We start from the raw sequence: 20,474 nt of genomic DNA on the forward strand, positions 1-20,474 counted from the left end.
AGTCGATTCCAACTCATAGCGACCCTATAGGGACAGTTATGGTACCCACTAAATGTCACATTATACCAACCAAACTCATAGGGGCAAGGGGTACCTGGGACAAATTTGGCTGTTACAAGCAGTATTAGGAAGCAATCCCACTGAGCAGCCACACTGAGAGGAGAGAGGAGGGGAACTGGCCTGGCAGGGCATAGCCCTGGTTGCCACACTCAACAGGGAAAAGGAATTTCTTCACTTGCAGTCAGCTCTCTGCTGTGATTCCCCCCTAGATCTTCCCTGCTGACTTTATCAACCTTAGTAACATTAAAGACACACTGCAAATGATTTGCTTTGAAATTTAGAAACAAATTTTATTTAAGATCTGAAATACAATTCCTAAAATATCAACTTTTCAGAAAACCGCGGCTACACAATAATGCATTGCCTCTATCATGTTAGAATGTGCATTAGACGCAAATACAAAAACCATGAAACAAACCACCATCCTTCAACAATCTGAGCAAAGATAGAATGCCTAAGGAACAACATAGATGACTTGCGGAGGATGGGCTGTTTTACTTCAAGCACCATAAAAAAAAAAAGAGCACAAATGCATGGGCTTTCAGGTATATACATTAAGTTGAACCTTTGGCACTAGGAATCAGGGCATCTCGTCACGTAGCATTAACACATATTAGAAAATTGTGTAGTGTCAAAGGGATAGAACCACCAGCATTCAAGCAATGTTGTCAACTAGGCAATAAAATGTTCTACTGAATGTTTCTTCTTTGTCTAATTACTGCGTACACTGGTAGCAACTTTGAAATGAGAAAAGGAGTTTACTCTCCTTTTATTTTCTGTTTGAAACAAACAGAAAACAAACTTAAACATCAGCCCTGTGATACATTAACGATTTTAAGAGAACATCAATTATACAAGAAAAAGACTAAGAACAAAAAGAAAAGTGTTTACAGATATCCAGACATAACAGTGAGTGGTCAGTAGACCCTCACAGGGCTTTGCGATGGTACTCAGCTGAAGCCACTTTGTAATCACTGGCAGTAAACAGGGCTGCGGAATTCTTTGCCAGATACTTTAGGAAATCATGCAAATAGCCCAACAATAATGCAAGGCTCTTCTCATCAAGGGGCGTATAGGCCAACATTGCTCCGATTCTTACAAATAATCTCAGTAGGTGTGGCGCTCCATAAACCTGGGACATCGGGGCATCAGGGTGAGCCATGAGGATCTCGGCATACTGGGGCCTCTCAAATTTGTAGAGCAGCTGAGTGCCCAACATCACATTGAAATATTCTTTTATTCCTGCCACAACTTCATTAACTGCATATTCCTTATTGTCGACATTTCCTTGAGATCTCTTGCAATTTGCATACTCTTCCAGAATGGCATCTACATTTTTCTTAGCCGGGAGCTGAAACAGCTGCTTCTGCCTGGTAACTAAGTCCCAGTCCTCAACAAGCCATGGTTTTAATTCTTCAGGAATCTTCACCTTCACCTCCACTCTATTCTTAAATGCCTCCTCACTTTCAACAGTAGGATCCGCCCGGGCCCTTTTCTTCCGAGGTGGCTGAGGGGCTTCACTGGTACTGCCACCATCTCCGTTTCCAGGAGTCTTCTGTTTATTCTTTCTTGTCTTCCTCACGGATCCTGAAGGGGGGTTCTCTGCAGAGCGACCCCCCCATCTGCCTGGAAGAGCTGGCTCCAGATTCTTCTGCTGAGGACCAGCTGTCTTCTTTCCTGAGGCGGCCCCTCTCATCTTACTTCTCTGCATGTTGCTTCTAGTTGGCTTTTTGAAGTTGTCTTCTTCAGCAGATTGTTGTCCACGAGTTTGAGAACCCTGCTTTCTGGAACTCATTCAACCCTGTTTTTCTTCCAACCACTGTAACACATAAAGTATTTTACTTGGTTGTTTTCTACGACAACCTTTAACACACTATGCTTCATGCAGGCACATCAAAGCACAACACACGCTCTCTTGGAATCTGGATTTGTATAGGACCATTTGTAAGTGACTTTCTACCCCCTATCCCAACCTCATTATCATCTATTACCCTTATCCCACCCAACCACTCATCAGACCTGCCCATAAATTAATTTTTTGATGTCCCTCAAACGATAGAAATATAATTTGAGAGAAAGACTGAATAAAATAAGAAACTATAAAATGCAGTGGGGTTGAAAGGCAAGGCTTTTGAACAGATGAAAGAAATAAGGAAAATTAATTTAGTTGATTGGAGGCAAAATGAGCAACGGTGAAGGTTCTTGTTTAAGTGCAAGTAGGTGATGATAAAGGCCTGAAACAGGGCTATGAGAGAGTCAAGAGAAACTGAAGAATATAGAACTTGGTAACTGAAGAGGGAGGAGTCAACAGTGGCTCTGAAATCTCAAGCCTGAGTAACTAATAAAGAATAAAAGCACTGATTTTTTAAGTGTTAGCTTAGAACCAGCTATAAAATAATAAAACACAGGTAATTCAGCCATTCATTAATTCAGTCAGTCATCTGCTTCAGGACAGGTACTATGCTAGGTGCTGGGGATTCAAATGTCTCAAGTGACAATTATAAAACAAGGTTAGTACAATGATAGTTATAGGCACAGAGTATTATGGGAGAAAACAAGAGATGGTACATGACACCACCTTCAGTGATAGCTTGTTGGAAGAGGGGATAAATTGGTGAGAGAGAAGTCAATGATGATTCCCAGGTTTTGAGGATGGGTGACTAGGGTCTTAGTACTATCACCAAATGAAACTGCATCTAGGAGGAGAAGATGGATTAGAGGGAAAAGAAGAAGATCTACATTGGAACTATTGAGTGTAAGATGTGCAGTTATACACATGACTTTAAGATTCAGGTGAGAGGTCAGAGGCAGAAATGGACATCTGAGAGTAATCATTATATTGTTGGTAGTGGAAACCATGAGTTAAACAAATAATACAAGGAGAATACAGAAAAAAAAGTGAGCCAAGTACAGAGTTCTGAAAAACCTAGGGAAGACTGATACTCAAGAGATGAGCAGAGAAAGAGATGAGAAAAATGAAACAAAAATGGTCAGAGCAGGCATAGGGGAATTAGAATGGCATTCTGGGAGCCAAAGAAGTTGAGAGTTTCAAGAAGGGAAAGGGGTAATCTACAGTGTAAAATGCAGCAAAAAGGGCTAGTAAGATAGGGATGGGAAAAAACGGTTCTAGTATTCTTATGGTGTGACAGATAGAACAATTTCTTTGACTTACATAATCTTCTTCCTTCTTCTCCTTCCAAGAACTCCTAGTGCTTTCTCAGATGGAATCTTATAGAGCTTCAGGGATGGTCTGGAAGGATGAGGTGAGTATCTACAATGAAGATTAACTTTCGTGAAATAATATAGAAAATAATAATAATATAGGATTTTATGTAGTTACATAGGAATAATATATAATTTGATAAACAAGTGAAGTATCAGAGAAAATATACGAGTTCTGGTGTCACACAGACCTCTACTTCAATTAGGCTCCACCACTTTTAAGCTGTGGGGAAACCCTGGTGGTGTGGTGGTTAACAGCTACGGCTGCTAACCAAAAGGTCGGCAGTTCGAATCTCTGCCACAGGGTTGCTATGAGTCAAAATCAACTCGACAGCAACAGGTTTGGTTTTTTTGAGTTTTTATTTTTAAGCTGTAAGACCTTTGGCATATATGTAAGCTTGCTTAGCCTGTTCTCTCCAGGGCTTCAAACTAGTTCATTCAGGATCAAACCACTGCTGAGAATTTGCTAATTCTGCTGGTTAGGGACAAATTTTGAGAAACACTAGTAGAGCAGTTGTTCTCAAAATTATACCTAAGAATCACCTGGGGATCTTGTTAAATGTAGCTTCTGATTCAGTATTTCTGGGTGGAAATGCAAATTCTAAACAGGGTTTCGAAGCCTGGTTTTCTCATCCACAGAAAACCAAACCAAACCCGTTGCTGTTGATTCCAATTCACAGTGACCCTGAAGGACAGAGTATAACTTCCTTATAGGGTTTCCAAGGAGCTCCGGTGGATTCAAACTGCCGACCTTTTGGTTAGCAGCTGTAGCTCTTAACCACTATGCCACCAGGGTTTCCCTCAGCCACAGAATGTGGTTAACCATCCCTACCCTTCACAGTTTCTTCTAAGACTCAATGTGATATGGCTGAACAGCTAGCACAGTTCTTTGTAGGAATACCTCCACATGTGAACATGCACACAAAGATGTTCATCACAGCGGTGTTTATAATACTAAAAATTGGGAATACCTAAATATTCAATAGGGAAATAGTAATACAAATTATTATATATGTACATTACGGAAGAATGTGCAGCCGTTAAAATGAATTAAGCAGAGATTTATGTACTGACACAGAAATATGTGCAATATATAACCAACCAAACAAAAAAAACCAAACCCGTTGCTGTCGAGTCAATTCCAACTCATAGTGACCCTGTAGGACAAAGTAGAATGGCCCCATAGGGTTTCCAAGGCTATAATCTTTACAGAAGCAGACTGCCACGTCTTTCCCCTGCAGTGCGGCTGGTGGGTTCAAACCAACCTTTTGGTTAGCAGTTCAGTGCTTACACACTGTGCCACCAGGGCTCCTTTTGGGATACATAACACAGGTGGAGAAATAAGGATTGGCCTCAAACAAAGAGAGAAACCTGTTCTTATGAACATGTGATCCAATTTGTGTTTTAAACTAGTGTGTACAAATGCATAAGAAAATAACTAGACAGATAGATACCAGATTATGACGACAGGGGTCACCTTCTGGAAGGAGTACTTTGGTGGCACAAAGGTTAAGCACTCAACCAGCCAAAGGTTGGCGGTTCAAACCCACCTGGAGCCACCCTGGAAGACAAGCTTGGCAGTCTGCCTTCTGAAAGGTCACAGCCTTGAAAACCCTATGAAGCAGTACTACTCTGCACACATGGGGTCACCATGAGTTGGAATCGACTGAACAGCAACCAACAACCTCTTCTCAGAAAGGGAGCAAAAAGGAGATGCTGCTGGACCAATCTTAAACCAGGTTTCTCTGACAACTTTCAACCACAAAAAAAGCTCTTCAGCCAATCTCTACCCCTTAAGACTATGTGGCCAGGTAGGAAAGTCCTGAAGGGGGGAATAAGAGATAAATATTTGAAGACTAGAGCCCTGAGTCAGGGACGCCAGTTATTGGGAAGAGAGGCCTGGTGGTGGGTACTCTCACTAAGAAAACACCAGCCTTTAACTGAAAAGGGAACAAATCTCTGAGCAGAAACAAAAGGGCAAAGCCAATCTCCAGCATCACAATCTGTGAAGATGGAGAATGACCCTGTGAGAATCAGAAACCTTCTGGCTGTCAGGAATACACAGATATATCCTTGATAAGAGCCTTACATTAATGTTGGCCTATCTGCATGATTTCCTAGTATCTGTGAAGGACCAGACAGTGGTGACAGCGGGCAGTGTCATGGTATTATATTGTAAGCTATCATGCTTACAAAATAATTTTTATAAAAGGAATTCATTGAGACCAGGACAGAATAGATAAACATCTGAGATGATCAGAGAATTTAGTCAATATGGATACAATTCAGAAAGTCCATTTTGTGGCTAATACAATGCAGAGATTCCATAGAACAAGATGATAGTAAAATACCACCTAAAGAAAGCAAGATGACCCTAGGCAGACTAACCCACTGCCGTTGAGTCGATTCCAACTCACAGTGACCCTTATAGGACAGAACTGCCCCATAGGGCTTCCAAGGAGTGCCTGGTGGATTTGAACTGCTGGCCTTTTGGTAAGCAGCCGCAGCTTTTTAAAATTTTTTTTATTCTTGTAGTTTAAATGAAGTTTACATTTCACATTAGTCTCCCACACAGAATTTGTACATACATTGCTATGTGACCCCAATTGCTCTCCCCATACTGTGACAGCACACTCCTCCTTTCCACCGACTCCCCATGTCCACTCAACCAGCTCCTAACCCTCTCTGCCTTCCCATCTCACCTCTGGACAGAAGCTGCCCGTTTAGTCTCTTGTATCTACTTAAGCTGAGGCACACTCCTCACGAGGATCACTTTATGTCCCACAGTCCAGTCCAATCCCTGTCTGAAGAGTTGGCCTCGGAAATTGTTTTAGTTCTGGGCTGATAAGAGAATCCGGGGGCCATGCTTTCCGGGGTTCCTCCAGTCTCAGTCAGACCATTAAGTCTGGTCTTCTTACTAGAATTTGAGTTCTGCACCCCACTTTTCTCCTGTTCCATCAGGGACTTTCTGTTGTGTTCCCTGTCAGGGCGGTCGCTGGTGGTGCCATAGCTCTTAACCACTAAGCCACCACGGTTTCCGACTAGACTGAGTGAAAAACCTAGTACTACGGCCAGACTGGACAAGAACTATCTTGGAAGCCACATTGGTTATTACCATTTCCTTAGTGAAGAGGAACCAGAGAATGATAAGTGAACCTGCTGCTTATCCTTGCTATTGACTGCATATATTCATACATAAAACCACAAAATAATTTTACCCGCCTCTCATTACAGAAGGTGAGTTCAATCATTCTCTACAAATTTTCCTATCATTCATATGAAGTCTAAGGTTGAATGAAACTTCTAACAGTTTTATTAATACCTGCATCATTGGTTAAGATTTATGTGTCCAGAATGAATAAAGGCAGGGAAGCGGCCCTTCTAAAAAACTGTCTCAGTGACCTTTATTTCTGAGTGTCCCGCATATTAAGCACCCACTGTTAACCTGGGAATCAAGGACCAGACATCAAAAGGGAATATCCATCCTTTAGAGATTTCTAGCTCCTACTTGAAATAACAAGTTTTTGGATAGCATTACTACTGTCACTAGACTGCACACTTCCTTTCCCAGAAGCTTCAACTGCTCCATGGATTGGTGGTAGATGTTCTGCACACATTCCTTATAAAAGCTGGTAGGAAGTCAGCATTAAATATTGCTCTTTCTGAGCTACTTTAAATTTTGAATCCACCAGTTTCAATCTTGAGTTTTCAGGTAGTTATTACATTGTTTACTCACTTTGGCATGTTCACTCTTTGCCCCAATTAGACTCCCTCATCTAAATCCCACGTCAGGTCCCATCTCTCTTTAAATCTTCCCTTACTCTAGCTTATGTTGCTCTCCCATCTCCAATACCATTTGAAGGTGACATCAGAAAAATGTTTCATGTGCTAGTTTTGCTTAGGGAACTACATTAATTTCAATTTGCCACAGGTCTTGTTATACCTATCTTGCGTCTTTCACAGCGACTAGGTCCCCAGAGGGTGTGTGTGTGTGTTTGTGTGTATATATATATATACATATATATAAAACCAAACCCATTAGCTATCAAGTTGATTCCGACTCATAGCAGCCCTATACGACAGAGTAGAACTGCCTCATAGGGTTTCCAAGGGGTAGCTACTGGATTAGAACTGCTGACCTTTTGGTTAGCCTGAGTTCTTAACCACTGCACCACCAAGGCTCCTGGGTATATATAGGGAATAGTAAACTATTGAATCAAAAGGAGGTGATTTGGCACATGGAGAAAATAGGGGCAAAAACTGGGAACAGTTACCAAACATTTTTCCACTTCTTTCCCATAGGACAGTTCTGTTAGGCCAGAAACGGAGAAAACACATTTGTAATGTTTATCATAGTTTCCTACCTTTAATTTTAATCTCTATGTAAATACACACTTAAGCAGAGGTGAGCTCATACTGGTTAGTAAATCTTAGATTTCCCTTTTCTTTTTAAATTTACTATTACAACTAATCATGGTCCCGTATTATGAAGGTCGGAATTTGCACCCATTTTGAGAGCTGTATATTTAAAATCAAATCGACACACCTTACCTTAGTTAACACCCCTCCCCATTTTATCCCACAACTACCAATTATAATATTTTGTATACACATTTTTTGCCTTCATTTCATATTATTCCTTTGCAAGATTCCCAGAAGTGGATTTAAAGGGTCAAGAGGTCTGACACTTTTAAGGCCCTTAATAAATCACCTCCCAAATAAGTGTAAAAATATCACTTATCACACCTCATACCCAGGCCAGCACTGGGTAGCCTCATGAAAATATTTGTGAATTTGATGAGGAAAAAGGGGTTGTTTTAGTTTAGCTTGTATTTATTAGTGAAGTTTTAACATTTTTAAAAATGTGTACATTGGCCATTTCTATTTCAGCTCTTGTCCTTTACCCATTAATCTGGAGTTGGTTCTTGGTGATTTTACCTACTTACAGCTTTAAATATTAAGAATTATGTCCTATTTTGGTAAATATTTCCCCTAGTATTTTCTTTTACAGTGTCTGACCTTGTCTTTCCCCTCAAGTCTTATATGGTCAGATAGGTAGTTTTTCCTGCCACTGTTTTTAAGTCTAAAAATTAAGATATATTTTTATGGATTTATGTTTAATTCTTCAATCCACCTAGAATTTATTTTGTGATGTATTAGCTAAAAATCTAATTTTCTCCCAAGTAATTAAATTGTATGGCACCATTTATTGTGTAATTTTCCCTTTATATACCCATAAATACAACATACATAAAGATGTGGGCATCTCCCTACCTCCCCTACCCTAATGTATCCCCTGAACAAACCTGTGTGCATTCGTTCAATTTTTTTTATGTGCATATCCACACACAAATACACCTTTAAAATCAAATGTTATGTGTGTGAATATATCATGCATTTTAATAATTTGTTTTGAAAAAGATGAAATACATACTGCTCTGCACCTTGTTTTTCTCGTTAGGATATTATCATTAGCATCTTTTCATGTCAGCACATACCTACCTCATTCTTTAACATCCACATTGTATTCTGTAATTTTTATGTTCCATAGTTTAACAAGTCCCTTATTAATGAGCATTCAGCTTTTTTCCAACATTTCATTATTTTAAAAAAATGCTGTTTAACAGTACAGCTGTATTAGAGCATTAGGCTAAATATTTCTGAAGGATCTGTTCCCAGAAGTGAAACTGTTTGTTGAAAGGATTTACTTATTCACAATTTTTGATAAGATAAAGCCAAATTCACATCAAAAAGAACTGTTTCAATTTGTATTCCCAGCAAAAGTGCAGGTCTTTTCACCAACCTCCTCAAGGACAGTGGATAAACAACATTTTTGGAAGAAAAAAAAACAACTTTTTTTTTTGGCGTAACAGGTAATGAGGCATTTTATTTTCATTTGAATTTGTGTGATATTGAACATCTTTTCATATGCTTATTGTCAATTTATCTTTTTTCTTTTCTACTGGGTTATTTGCTGCTTTTTATTGATTTCTAGTAATTACCCTTTTTTATGTTGGGAATACTTTTTCCAAACTGCCATTTGTCTTTTAAGTGTATTTATGGTATCTTACTTTAAGAATTTCTAAAAATGATTGCCTATACTATTTCCTGGTATTTTTATAGTTTTTCTCCTACATTTAAATCTCTAATCATCTAGAATTCATCTTTGCATAAAATATAAGCTTTTTTCCAAATATACAACAAACTTTTCCTAATCTCAATTATTGAAGAGTCCACCCTTTCCCCAATAATTTGAAATGCTCTTTTGTAACATTCTAAATTCTCCACAGTATTTGGGTCTTTTGTGGTACTCTCTTCCCAGTGTTTTTTGATTATTCAGTTCTTAAAGGTATCACTATTTCTAGGCTATCTGTTCTGTGCCAGTGATATGTCTGATTATTCTCAAACCAGTATCACACTGGTTAATCATCATATCTTCAAAACATAAACGTTGCCCTAGAATAACACTTGTAAATATGTACCAAGAGAACTATACAAGGATTTTTAATGCAGGATTATTTGAAGTAGCAAAACATCAGTCAATCTCCAGTTTGGCAAAATACAACGTACTATACCCATAATATGCAATATCATGCTAGTTAAAGGAGTGCCATTGTGAAAGGAATCAAATAGAACTGTATGAATGGACATGAAGACATTCAAGACAAACAACACAGATAGCTAGTTGCAAAACAATACTTATAGTGGGACACCATATTTGTGTAAAAAGAAAAACACAAAGCAATGTTTTATGTATCTCCATAGACATTTTTTTTAAAGAGGTACACAATTTAGATCTAGAAGGAAATAGACCAAACCGATATTAGTGGTTACCTCTAGGGAGGGTAAGAGAATTGAGAATGGTTACAAAGGAAACCTAAGCCTACTGTTATATTTAAATTTTATAAGGAGAATGTATTCACATATCGATTATGTGATTAAAAACACATAATACTTTAAATTTATAATGATATTCTAAGCTACTCTTATCCATGGATTATACATAGAGCTGAACTATTCAGTTAGTTGTTACTGTTTATTGTATACTATGTAGGCACACCATTCAGACTGGTTTCCCTCCCTCCTTCTAGGTTCTGGCCATCATCAGAGGCTGAAGTCAAGATCCATTTCCTCCTTAAGGCTTTCTCCATTTCAGGCCACCCTGACTGATGCCTTCTCTGAGCTCCTACTGGCTCAACAGTCCACCCTGCTCCCTTTAGCCTTTAATCATTCTCCAAATGGCCTCACGTACAGGGTTTTCTGCCTACCCATCTAGTACATCTCTTCCACCAGGGCAGTGCCCTCCTCTGCAACCTAGCTTTTGGAAGGGAGAAAAATAAGGAAAAGACAGTGACTCCATGAGAAATGGAGCTGTAAAGATACTGAAAACCTTCCTTCATCTCCTCATGTATGCGACTGATCATTCGGGAATGCAGACTCCAATCGCTAACATCTTTGTATACAAGTGTGCCACAAATAAGTGTGAATAACACCTTCTAGTTTGATGGAATAAACTTTTAAATGCAAACACACCATGTCAGTTACATTTATATCAATTCTCTCTTCTGGATCTTGGAACATCTCCTTCATGTGTAACAGTTTGTTGTTTTTTTATTTTCCAGACTGAGGACAAAGGAGGAATGATATAAAAGCTACTAGCAAACCAAATATGGTATGATCTGCTAGTTGCCACTTATGTTAAAGTTATAGGTCCTGGGAATTCCCTGATAAATAAATATGATCAATATACTTAAAACCTTTCTAGACTGTTAGGACAAGCCAGAAGTCAAAATTTCAGAAATTCAGTTCTAGTGGTAACGCTGCTTCTGGAAAATCAGGAGAAAAACCAACATTAATTTTTTTTGCAATTCCAAAGAGAGGTATCTACTGCTTTTAGAAGCATGTGTGTGTGTGTAAAACAGGATGTATCAGAAGAACTAATCATTATTAAAGCACTTACATGTGCCAGGCACCGTCCTGGTACTTTACATTTAATTCTCACAACAATCCTATGAAGTAGGTACTATTATTACCTCTATTTTACATATGATGAAACTTAGTACAAAGTGAGTAAATATCTTGCCCAGGATCACAGAGTAAGTGGCAGAGCCAGTATTTAAATTTAGCAAGTCAGTATTTGCTCTTAACAACTAAACTATGCTGCATATGGGGTGCCCAAAAATAAGAAAAACAACATAACAAATATATGGATTTGTAGAACTAACTATAGGGCATGATTTGTAGAATCTTTTATCGAGAGATGCAAGATTATATAAGCCCTCTGTTGTTTAGGTCTCTATATCCACTTTCTACACTGGAAGCACCAAGGGGTTTAGCTCCATCCTTCCCTTATTAGAATTCAGAGTGCTTTCCCAGATAGGGGCTTATTAATGTTCAAAATATTCCTAGACGTTTAGGAAGACTATGTGGTATTATCTTGTTTGAGGACTGAGGCCAGGAGAAGGGAAGCACTTACCCAAGATTCTGTAATCAGGGATGGTTCCGTAATCAGGATCAGATCTTCTGATCCTTACTGTACAACAAACTTAGCTTTTCTGATGGTGACCTAGAAGGTCAAAGAAGGGGACAGGAAAGGACATAAAATAAAAAGATATGAGATGATGGTTTTCTTCTCCATCAATCAATGCATTTATCACACACAACGGACATCAAAGCTGATAATGTACAATTTTTTTTTCTTTCTTGTTGTTATATTTTCAAATTATGTACATTTATCCTTTTTTGGACTTTTTTTTCACCTTTTTATGAAGGAAAAAAATCAAATGGATAAAAATTTAGATAGAATAGGATTACAAACCCACACAAATCTATCACCCAGCTTCAATTACCAACTGAAGGCCATCTTGTCTCATCTATAACCCCACCCACTGCTCCCCCTCCCCCGATTTTTTAAGCACCGAATAGCTAATTTTTTATATTTTATTACGGAAAATTTCAAACATATACTAAGGTAGACAGGGTAATATCAGTCAGCTTAAACGACTTTTAACTTTAGGCCAGTTTTGTTTTATCTATAGCCCTCTCCACTCTCCCCTTCGCCGAATTATTTTGAAGCAAATCCTAGTCGTCAACGTATTTTAAAGCCAATCCCAGACATTATATTATTTAATGTGTAAATATTTTAGTCGCTATCGCTACAAGGTAGACCATTTAAAAACATAACCAGAATACCATTGTAACACCAAAAAAATGACATAAATTTCTTAAAAACCATAAAATATCGACTCGGTGTTCAAATTTTCCCGATGTATCTTAAACAATCTTTTACAGTTGGTGTGTTCAAATCAGGATCCAAACAAGGCCTACTCATCGCATGTGGTTGATCTCCAGCTCGCTCTCGTTCTCAATCTCTTTTTTTTACTTTTCAATTTGGAAAATTCCAATCCCCACTATTTTGAAGCAAAAAAATCTCAGCATATTATTTCACTGGTAAAGATTACGCCTTTTATAGCTCTAATTTCTTCTTGGGAAGTTGATGGGCAGGGAAGGCACTATAACGAGCGAATTTACATAATTAATACATATTTTTCTCATTCTGTTATGTGAGGCTTTATCTCCATAGTAACAGTAATACCTACAGCAGCCAGACTTCGTATTAAGTGCCTTATACGCACTATTATACTTAACCCTCGTACACGTCTCTGAAGTAGATACTATTATTATCACCATTTTACAAACATGGAAACCGAGACACAGAACAGGAGCCTTGCCCGAGCTGGGCGTTGGCGAGCAGGAATTTGAACCAGCTCTGCCCGACTGTAAAGCCACTAGCTGATTCTGTCTATATGTATATATATACATATATATGTGTGTGTGTGTATATAAGGTAAAGCGAAATCATCAACCCTTCCTCCCCACCCCCACCCCCACCCCGAAACCTGAAACGAGAATCCAGCTCTTCCCAGCAGCCGACGTGTGATCACCGCCGTTCCTCCAACCGCCATAGTAAAGCCAGGTTTCTCTGGCAACTGATATCCATAGGCAGACACGTCATCCTAAAGGCGGGCTTATGCCCGCCAGCCAATCACATTCGTCTTGTCTAAGTTTTAGAATGTTCTATAACCAAATGATTGGACGAGGACTACCACGTAATCAATGACACTTAGCCGCAGTAAAGGCGGGTGCTAGTAACCTGCTTCTTCATGGTTACGGCTCGGAGCAAACCAATCACCTTCCTTCTTTAGTGTGAGCTGCAGCCAATCACATTCATCCTCTTAGGTTCTTAGCCCACCCTCCAAAAGCGCGACAGCCTTTGGGTCATAAGTCTATAGAGCAGAGTGTTCACGTGGCCTATTTTCACGACCCAGAGTTCCCTTGACCAGGTTTTTTTTTTTTTCCTGCAGAGAGGCATTATGGGTCCTCCCCACTACTGGGAAAGGAAGTGTCTACGTGGCCTGCGGAAACAGGATGGGCGGAAATGAGCTAAGGTTCCCGCCGGTGAGGAAGCGCGAGGTTGAACGTGGGCCACGCCCCCGAACCTCTTGCGCAACTCTGGAGGTGTAGGGGAAGGCGGGGGTGTTTTTGACGTGCGTGTGAGTGGAGGTGGCGGGTGACTCGGGCGTGTGGTGTTGGGGCCTGTGTGTGTGCGCAGGCAAGCTCGCGTGGCCTTGGAGTGTGCGCCAGCCTGCGCCTCTGACTTTGGGGCACGGTGTGTGTCCCGCAGTGGGGTTGGTGAGAGAGTGTGTGTGTATTTACCTATAGGTGAGCTGCGCTATGTTAAATTTAGGTAATGAGTGTGTGGGTGTTTATTACAGCGAATGTTCTCTACTTTTGTATGTTTGAAAATTGTTCTAATTAAAATGAAAATAAGTCAAGCGGATAATAAATAAAGGGCCTTTGTTACATGGAAGTATTTTGGTTTCCCCTATCGATTCAATTTTAGACTCTAAAAATAACACTTTCTTCCACGTTTTGCTCAGTGCCAAAATCCTGCTCTAAACCACAGCTCTCCAGTGCGTAAGTACCAAACCCTCGCATTCCTCTATTAGCAACTCCAAGAGGCAGCTTCTTTCATGTTCCCCTATATCCTCCCCCCATCCCCGCCCACCCTTCCCCCTACCTCTCCACCCCCGCCTCCCGCAGTCGGTCGACCCTTCTCTCCCCCCAACTTTCTCCCTTCTCCAGTCAGTCCCCCTTCCCTTTTCCCCCCTCCCAGGATGGCTCCCGGCTCCCTGCTCCCTGCCTCCCACTCCCGCCCCTTTCTCCCTGCCCGCCCCCAGCCCCCGCTCCTCCCCAAAGTTGCACGCAATTCTCCTAGTACAGGTATAATTTTCTGCTGCAATAATCTATATATGACAGCCTCTCCCTCCACGAAGGACTAAATTTTTGTGGAGGCAGAGCTCTCTTACCTTTTTGTCCTGACCACCAAGCACAGTGCCCTTCAGGCGAGTACACACTCGATTAATTTTCCAGAAAGTTCTCTGGATGAGGTTTATACCTCTCAAGTCTGCCACTAGATGTCGCCAAATCCAAGCAAAGGATTGGCTGTTTGGTCCCTGGAATTATGGGATTTTGTCCTCCCCCCCTCGCCCCGTTTCTGATTTGTTGAACTCTCCAATCTGTAGTGATTATGTGTATCTTTCATTTTTAGGGGGAAAATGAAGCCAACGTTTGTAAATGGCCCTACTAGGCGGGGGACCATGGCCCAAGATCCAAATGCTTTTCTCGTTTCTTTCCTTCTTACCTCAACACTTAATTTTTTTTCCTTCCTCATGCCTCTCCTTTCTTCCATGCCTTCTTTTATCAGGGAAGTGAGGAATGATGCCAGGCACTGATGCTGATGAAGATTCTACCCTTTCTGTTCACCTTCTTTTCAAATGTTAACAGCCCCCCAAAACAGTACACAAAGGGCTATTTAGTCAGTAAAGATAGGTTAAGAACTCTGAGGTAAAACTTGGACCCTGGCATTGAAAACTGATCTTCCTTTTCTTGTGACATTTTTATCGCACATGTATGTGCAGTGGTACTGCTAAACTTTATTATGCCTTTGAAGTCAGAGACCTTTTAAACCCTATGTCACCACATTATAGCTCTGTGACTCTGGGCAAATGACTTATGTTCTGTGATCCTCAGTTTTTTTGCCTGCTTTCTGTATTTTAGATGCTATGTTGACTTCACATGGATATTCTCATTTATTCCTCATAAAATCCCTTTTAGGTGGGTACTACAAAATCAAAATCCAACAACAAAAATCATACCTCTTTCAGTTATCAATCATATATACACATGTGCGTGTGTGTAGGGGGCCGTTTAGAGCAGTGGTTCTCAAAATATGTTTCCTGGACCAGCAGCTTTAGCATCACCTGAGAAGTTAAAAATTCAGATTCTCAGGCCCCACTTCAACCCTATTATTGTTGTGTGTGGTTGAGTTGATTACAACTCATAATGAACCTATAAGACAGAACTGCCCCCGTAGGGTTTACTAGGCTGAAATCTTTACAGGAGCAGATAGCCAGGTCTTTTCTACTGTGGAGCTGCTGGTGGGTTCAAACCACCGACTTTTCGGTTAGCAGCCAAGTACTTAACCACTGCGCCACCAGGGCTCCTTACTTCAAGCCTACTGAATCAAAAATTCTTGGGGTGGGGTTTGGCAATCTGTTATTAGAAGCTGTCCAGGTGATTTCATATGCACACTAAAATTTGAGAACCACTGCTTTGGAGGGCAGAAATGCAATGCTTATTTTTGTACACACCACTAGAGGGTGCTACAGAAAGTAAAGCAAAATAATAAACGATCCATATGCTTTATTGAGATACCCTGCGGATTAGAAACTAATGTGTAGGAGATGTCAAACTATTTCCCAAGTACACAAACAAGTATGGGAACCAGGATTTGAACTGTATCTGCCTCTCAATCCTAGCCCTTAACATTATTGTTCAACCGTTATAGCTTGTCTTTCTGGGCCTCAAAACACGTTACAAATACTCTCTTCCCTGCTTTGGCTAATGTTGACTAGAGGGTCAAGGAAAGGCAGGAAAGCAAATCAAGTAAATGGAGATATTTTGATGATTTTCATACCCTTCTTCATCTCCATTCTATAATTGGATATCGTGTAAAAGCTCATGTTTCCCTTCTTGCTTTTGTATTTTCCAAGTGCTCTCTCTACCCTGAAGTTGTTTCTTTTTTAGTTTATGTCTGAATCTCTTCCATGCGTGAGAGAGGAATCATAGTGCTGAGGGAACAAAAGTTGTTGAAAGCCTACTATGGGCCCCACTGTATAGATTTATACCCATTAATCTCAACAAGAGGTCTGTAAATTAGGTGACCTTTATCATCGTTTTATAGATGATGACAGTGAGTTCCAGACATTGTGTTTTTCTTCAGTCATACAATTTGTAAGTAGTGGAACCTGGATAATACTAGGTATATCTGACCTTATCACCCTACTAAGCTTTCTACTCCTGGGTTTTGAGTTTGGTTTAGTTACTTAATATGTAAGTGACTTTCAACAAGTTCTTTTAATTTTTCTGAGTTCCGGTTTTACCATATATTAAATGGGAAAACATATTCCTGCTTCATAATCTTTGTTGTTGTTGTTTAGTCAGTTCCAACTCATGGTGGCCCCATGTGTGCAGAGTAGAACTGTTCCATAGGGTTTTCAAGGCTGTGACCTTTTGGAAGCAGCCAGGCCTATCTTTCAAGGTGTCTTTACCTGAGTTTGAACAGCCAACCTTTTGGATAGTAGTCAAGTGCTTAGATGTTTGTATCCCCCAGGGAGCTGCATTATCCAATGCTGTAGCCACTAGTCATGTGTGGCTGCTTAAATTTAAATTAATTAAAATTAACTGAAAACTTTAGTTCCTCAGTCGAACTGGCTAACAGCTACTTATCGCTAGTGACTACCGTATTAGACAGTGCAGATATGCAACATTCCCACCATCACAGATTTAGAGGATATAAAGTATGTAAAAGGACCTAAGGAGCCCTGGTTGTGCCACAGTTAAGTGCTCAGCTGCTAACCTAAAGGTGGGCGGTTCGAAACCAGCCAGCAGCTCTGCAGGAGAAAAGACCTGGCGATCTACTCCCAAAAGATTAAAAAAAAAAAAAAAACCTGTTGCCATCGAGTCGATTCCAACTCATAGTGACACCTAGGAAGCCTTATGGGGCAGTTCTACTCTGTCACATGGGGTCATTATGAGTTGAAAACGACTGGACAGGACCGAACAACAACAAAAGGGCCTAGCATAGGGCACTTCTCATGGCAGGTGCCCAAGAAAAGTGATTTCCTTTGCTTTTTCCTTTCAGAGGTGTTAGGGGTGTTCTGTTTTATTAAGGGGGTCAGTTGAGAGAGGTAACTTACCCCAAGTACTATAACAGAGGATGTGTCTGGCACCAGGACCCACATCTCCTGGCCCTCGCTTCAGTAGTCTGTCTAGCAGACCCATCTTTATGTTTTGCTGTGTGAAGTTTCAAGGCCAAGAGTATGAATGACGTGAATTAACTTTGGAGTCAGGGTGATAGCAGAGAAGGGCATGGGAACTGAATGCCTCCTATGTGCGCGGCAGCACTAGGCCCAGCTCTTTACATCTGTTATCTTAGTGAATCCTCACTGAAGCCCAGAGAAGTTAAATACTTACCAAAGTTGCTCAGCTAGTAAATGGCAGAGTAAAGGTTTAGATTTCTCTTGACTCTAAACCTACCCACCCACTGCTGTAGAGTCGATTCGGACTCATAGCGACCGTATAGGACAGAGTAGAACTGTCCCATAGGGTTTCCAAGGGTGTAATCTTTACAGAAGCAGACTGCCACGTATTTCTTCCGCGGAGCAGCTGGTGGGTTCGAACCACTGAGCTTTCAGTTAGCAGCTGAGTGCTTAACCACTGCACCACCAGAGCTCCTTCATCTGACTCCAAAGCCCATGCTTTTCCCATTATGCCATGCTACCCTCTCAAATGTGAATACAGTCCTGAACCCTCCACTTACTTGTAGGAAAAAGCAAGGTTGAGCAGATTCCTGATTCTTAGCAGATCCTCAGAAAATATGAGTTACTCTTCTTCCTTTCAAATTTACAGCTGAACAACTGTCTTCACAGTCCTTTTCAACTGGAAGGGAAAGATAGCTTTGGTAAATGTTTGTTTGGCTCAAAGGCCCAAGGCCAGAGAGAGCTATTTATGGTCTCAGCCTTTACCGGACACTCAATGGCTCCAAGCACCCTGTGTTTATCTTCAAGGCCACCATTAGCTCATACAATACCTTTGTGCTGATTAGAACCATGTGCCTGCCCCCTGGGGCCAGATACGTTGCAGAAAGTTGTCCACTCCAGTGGAATACTTTAAAAAATGCTTTTCTTTCTCTGGAATGTTGCAGTCTTCACCAGGACAGTCAAAGGATGAATTTCAGCCCCCGCTTGTGCTTTCTCAGTTGGACACGCTTGTGCGGCATGCAGCCTGCCTGCCCATCAGTATCTGCTGGCCTTGCTTGTCTTGCCTAGTGGCTAAGAGAGCCTTCCAAGGTCTGGAAGACAGTGTTGATCTGTTCTGGAGGGTGGGGAGGAAAACCAGTTTCCTGCTATGGACTGAATTGTGTCCCCCCAAAATATGTGTTGGAATTCTAACCCCTATACTTGTGGATGTAATCCCATTTGGGAATAGGGTTTTCTTGGTTATGTTAATGGGCCATATCAGTGTAGGGCTTGTCTTAAACCTAATGACTTTTGAGGTCTAAAAAGAGCAGATTAGACACACAGAGAAGCAAGCAAGCATAAACTGGGGATGACAGAAACACGTGAGAATCTCCAAGGAACCTAGGAACACGGGGGTTATGGACGCTGAGACAAGTACCTTCCCCAGAGCCGACAGAGGGAGAGCCTTTCCTTAGAGCCGGTGCCCTGAATTCGGACTTCTAGCCTCCTAAACTGTGAAGAAATAAATTTCTGTTACAGCCGCACTAGATAACTAACACACTTCCCATCGCTCTGGGTAGGAGATAAAATTGGTCCATTCTAAAGGTTAATTCGATATATTTTTTTTCATTTGGTTCTGACTAGCTTATTAGATGATTTTAAAAAGAATGCTTGGCCAGTTTAAAGGTTAAAAACAAAACCTGATGTTTCAAGGCTAAGCCAAATGGTATTTCTTTACTAAGGATTTTTTTTGTTTATTTGTTTATACCTGCCTCATTCCAAAGGGATTTCATAAAACCAGTTCAGCAAATTCGTCTGTATCAGACTAGTTTACTAGCCCAGGACAGACGGAAAGAAAGATGAGAATAGTTACAGGGAAGCTTCGTCTTCTTAGGGCTATCTATTCTCTTCTAGCTCTTCTCTCCTCCTGTAACAGAAACCCCTATGACTGGCTCATTCTTTTGACAGAAAGATGTTACTTCAAATGACAGAAAACACTGAGATCGCTACTTGAACATAATGAATGTAGTCCTTGATTGACCTTGGGATGCCAGACTTTCCCATACTCCCTTGGTTTTTCCCTTTTTGAATCAATAGTTTAGCGTGCATTTTACCTAAACTTGTGGTTTTGTGAACCACAGACTTCATTTGGAACGATCAGGTAAAGTCATCCGAGTTACACACCAACCAGCAGAGATAGGGACTTATTTCCATCAGTGTACACTGACTCCTACAATACAAACATTGCCTCAAGAAGATGCCTTGAGACATTTTTTCCAGTGAGATGTTTGTTTTTGCTTATAACCTCCAACCTACAGTCCCCATTCCGTTGGGAATGATAAAAGCTATGTCTTTTGCAAACATCAGCTGTCATGTGATTAAAAGAGGACAAAACCAGTAATACTGAAAAGTGCTGCATCTAAATTGTTGAAGCGTAATGATGAGCACGCGGAGATTCATTTTACTATTCTTCCTACTTTTGTGTGTTTTTGAAAGTTTCCATAATAAAACAGTCTTAAAAAACAGAATTTTTGTAAAAAAAAAAAAAAAAGTGCATCATCAGTCTTGGGGAAGAGAACACACAAGGGTTACTCTTTAGAGGGGTACTTCTTAACCAAGGGGTTGGGTGACACACATACGTCTCTAGTAGGGATATACTATGTAAAAATCTGGGAACGGGAGTATTTTAGTTTGAAAAAGTCTCTTCCCCAGGAATCCTGATAAGGTCTCTGAGAAGGGTGTGACCCTAATACCCCCCAGCATGTTTTCTCCTTTTCAAAATGGACGATTGAGAGCTTGACATAACTAACGCGGTGATGAACCTGTAAG

The 20,474-nt window shown here is 40.6% G+C and overlaps 1 protein-coding gene across 2 annotated transcripts; it reads right to left on the reverse strand.

Annotated features, from left to right (window-relative positions):
• Positions 1-266: 266 nt before the first annotated feature.
• MORF4L2 (mortality factor 4 like 2) lies at positions 267-13,369 on the reverse strand. Of its 2 annotated transcripts, none has more exons than XM_023742871.1 (4): positions 13,182-13,369; positions 11,759-11,848; positions 3,233-3,331; positions 267-1,879 (listed from the first exon to the last, which is right to left on the reverse strand). In XM_023742871.1, the coding sequence occupies exon 4, from the start codon at positions 1,853-1,855 to the stop codon at positions 989-991; it is 867 nt and encodes a 288-aa protein (XP_023598639.1). In that variant the 5' UTR covers positions 1,856-1,879; positions 3,233-3,331; positions 11,759-11,848; positions 13,182-13,369; the 3' UTR covers positions 267-988. The 2 variants fall into 2 exon arrangements, with proteins under 2 accessions (XP_023598639.1, XP_023598640.1); XM_023742872.1 differs by having other exon boundaries at positions 7,557-11,848.
• Positions 13,370-20,474: the final 7,105 nt, after the last annotated feature.

The sequence above is a fragment of the Trichechus manatus genome, unplaced genomic scaffold (genome assembly GCF_000243295.1).
Source record: "Trichechus manatus latirostris isolate Lorelei unplaced genomic scaffold, TriManLat1.0 scaffold00221, whole genome shotgun sequence".
NCBI lineage: Eukaryota > Metazoa > Chordata > Mammalia > Sirenia > Trichechidae > Trichechus > Trichechus manatus.

What these genes read in the sequence shown, in the direction of transcription:
- MORF4L2 (XM_023742871.1), bottom strand. Translation starts at nt 1,855, where the DNA reads ATGAGTTCCAGAAAGCAGGGTTCTCAAACTCGTGGACAACAATCTGCT.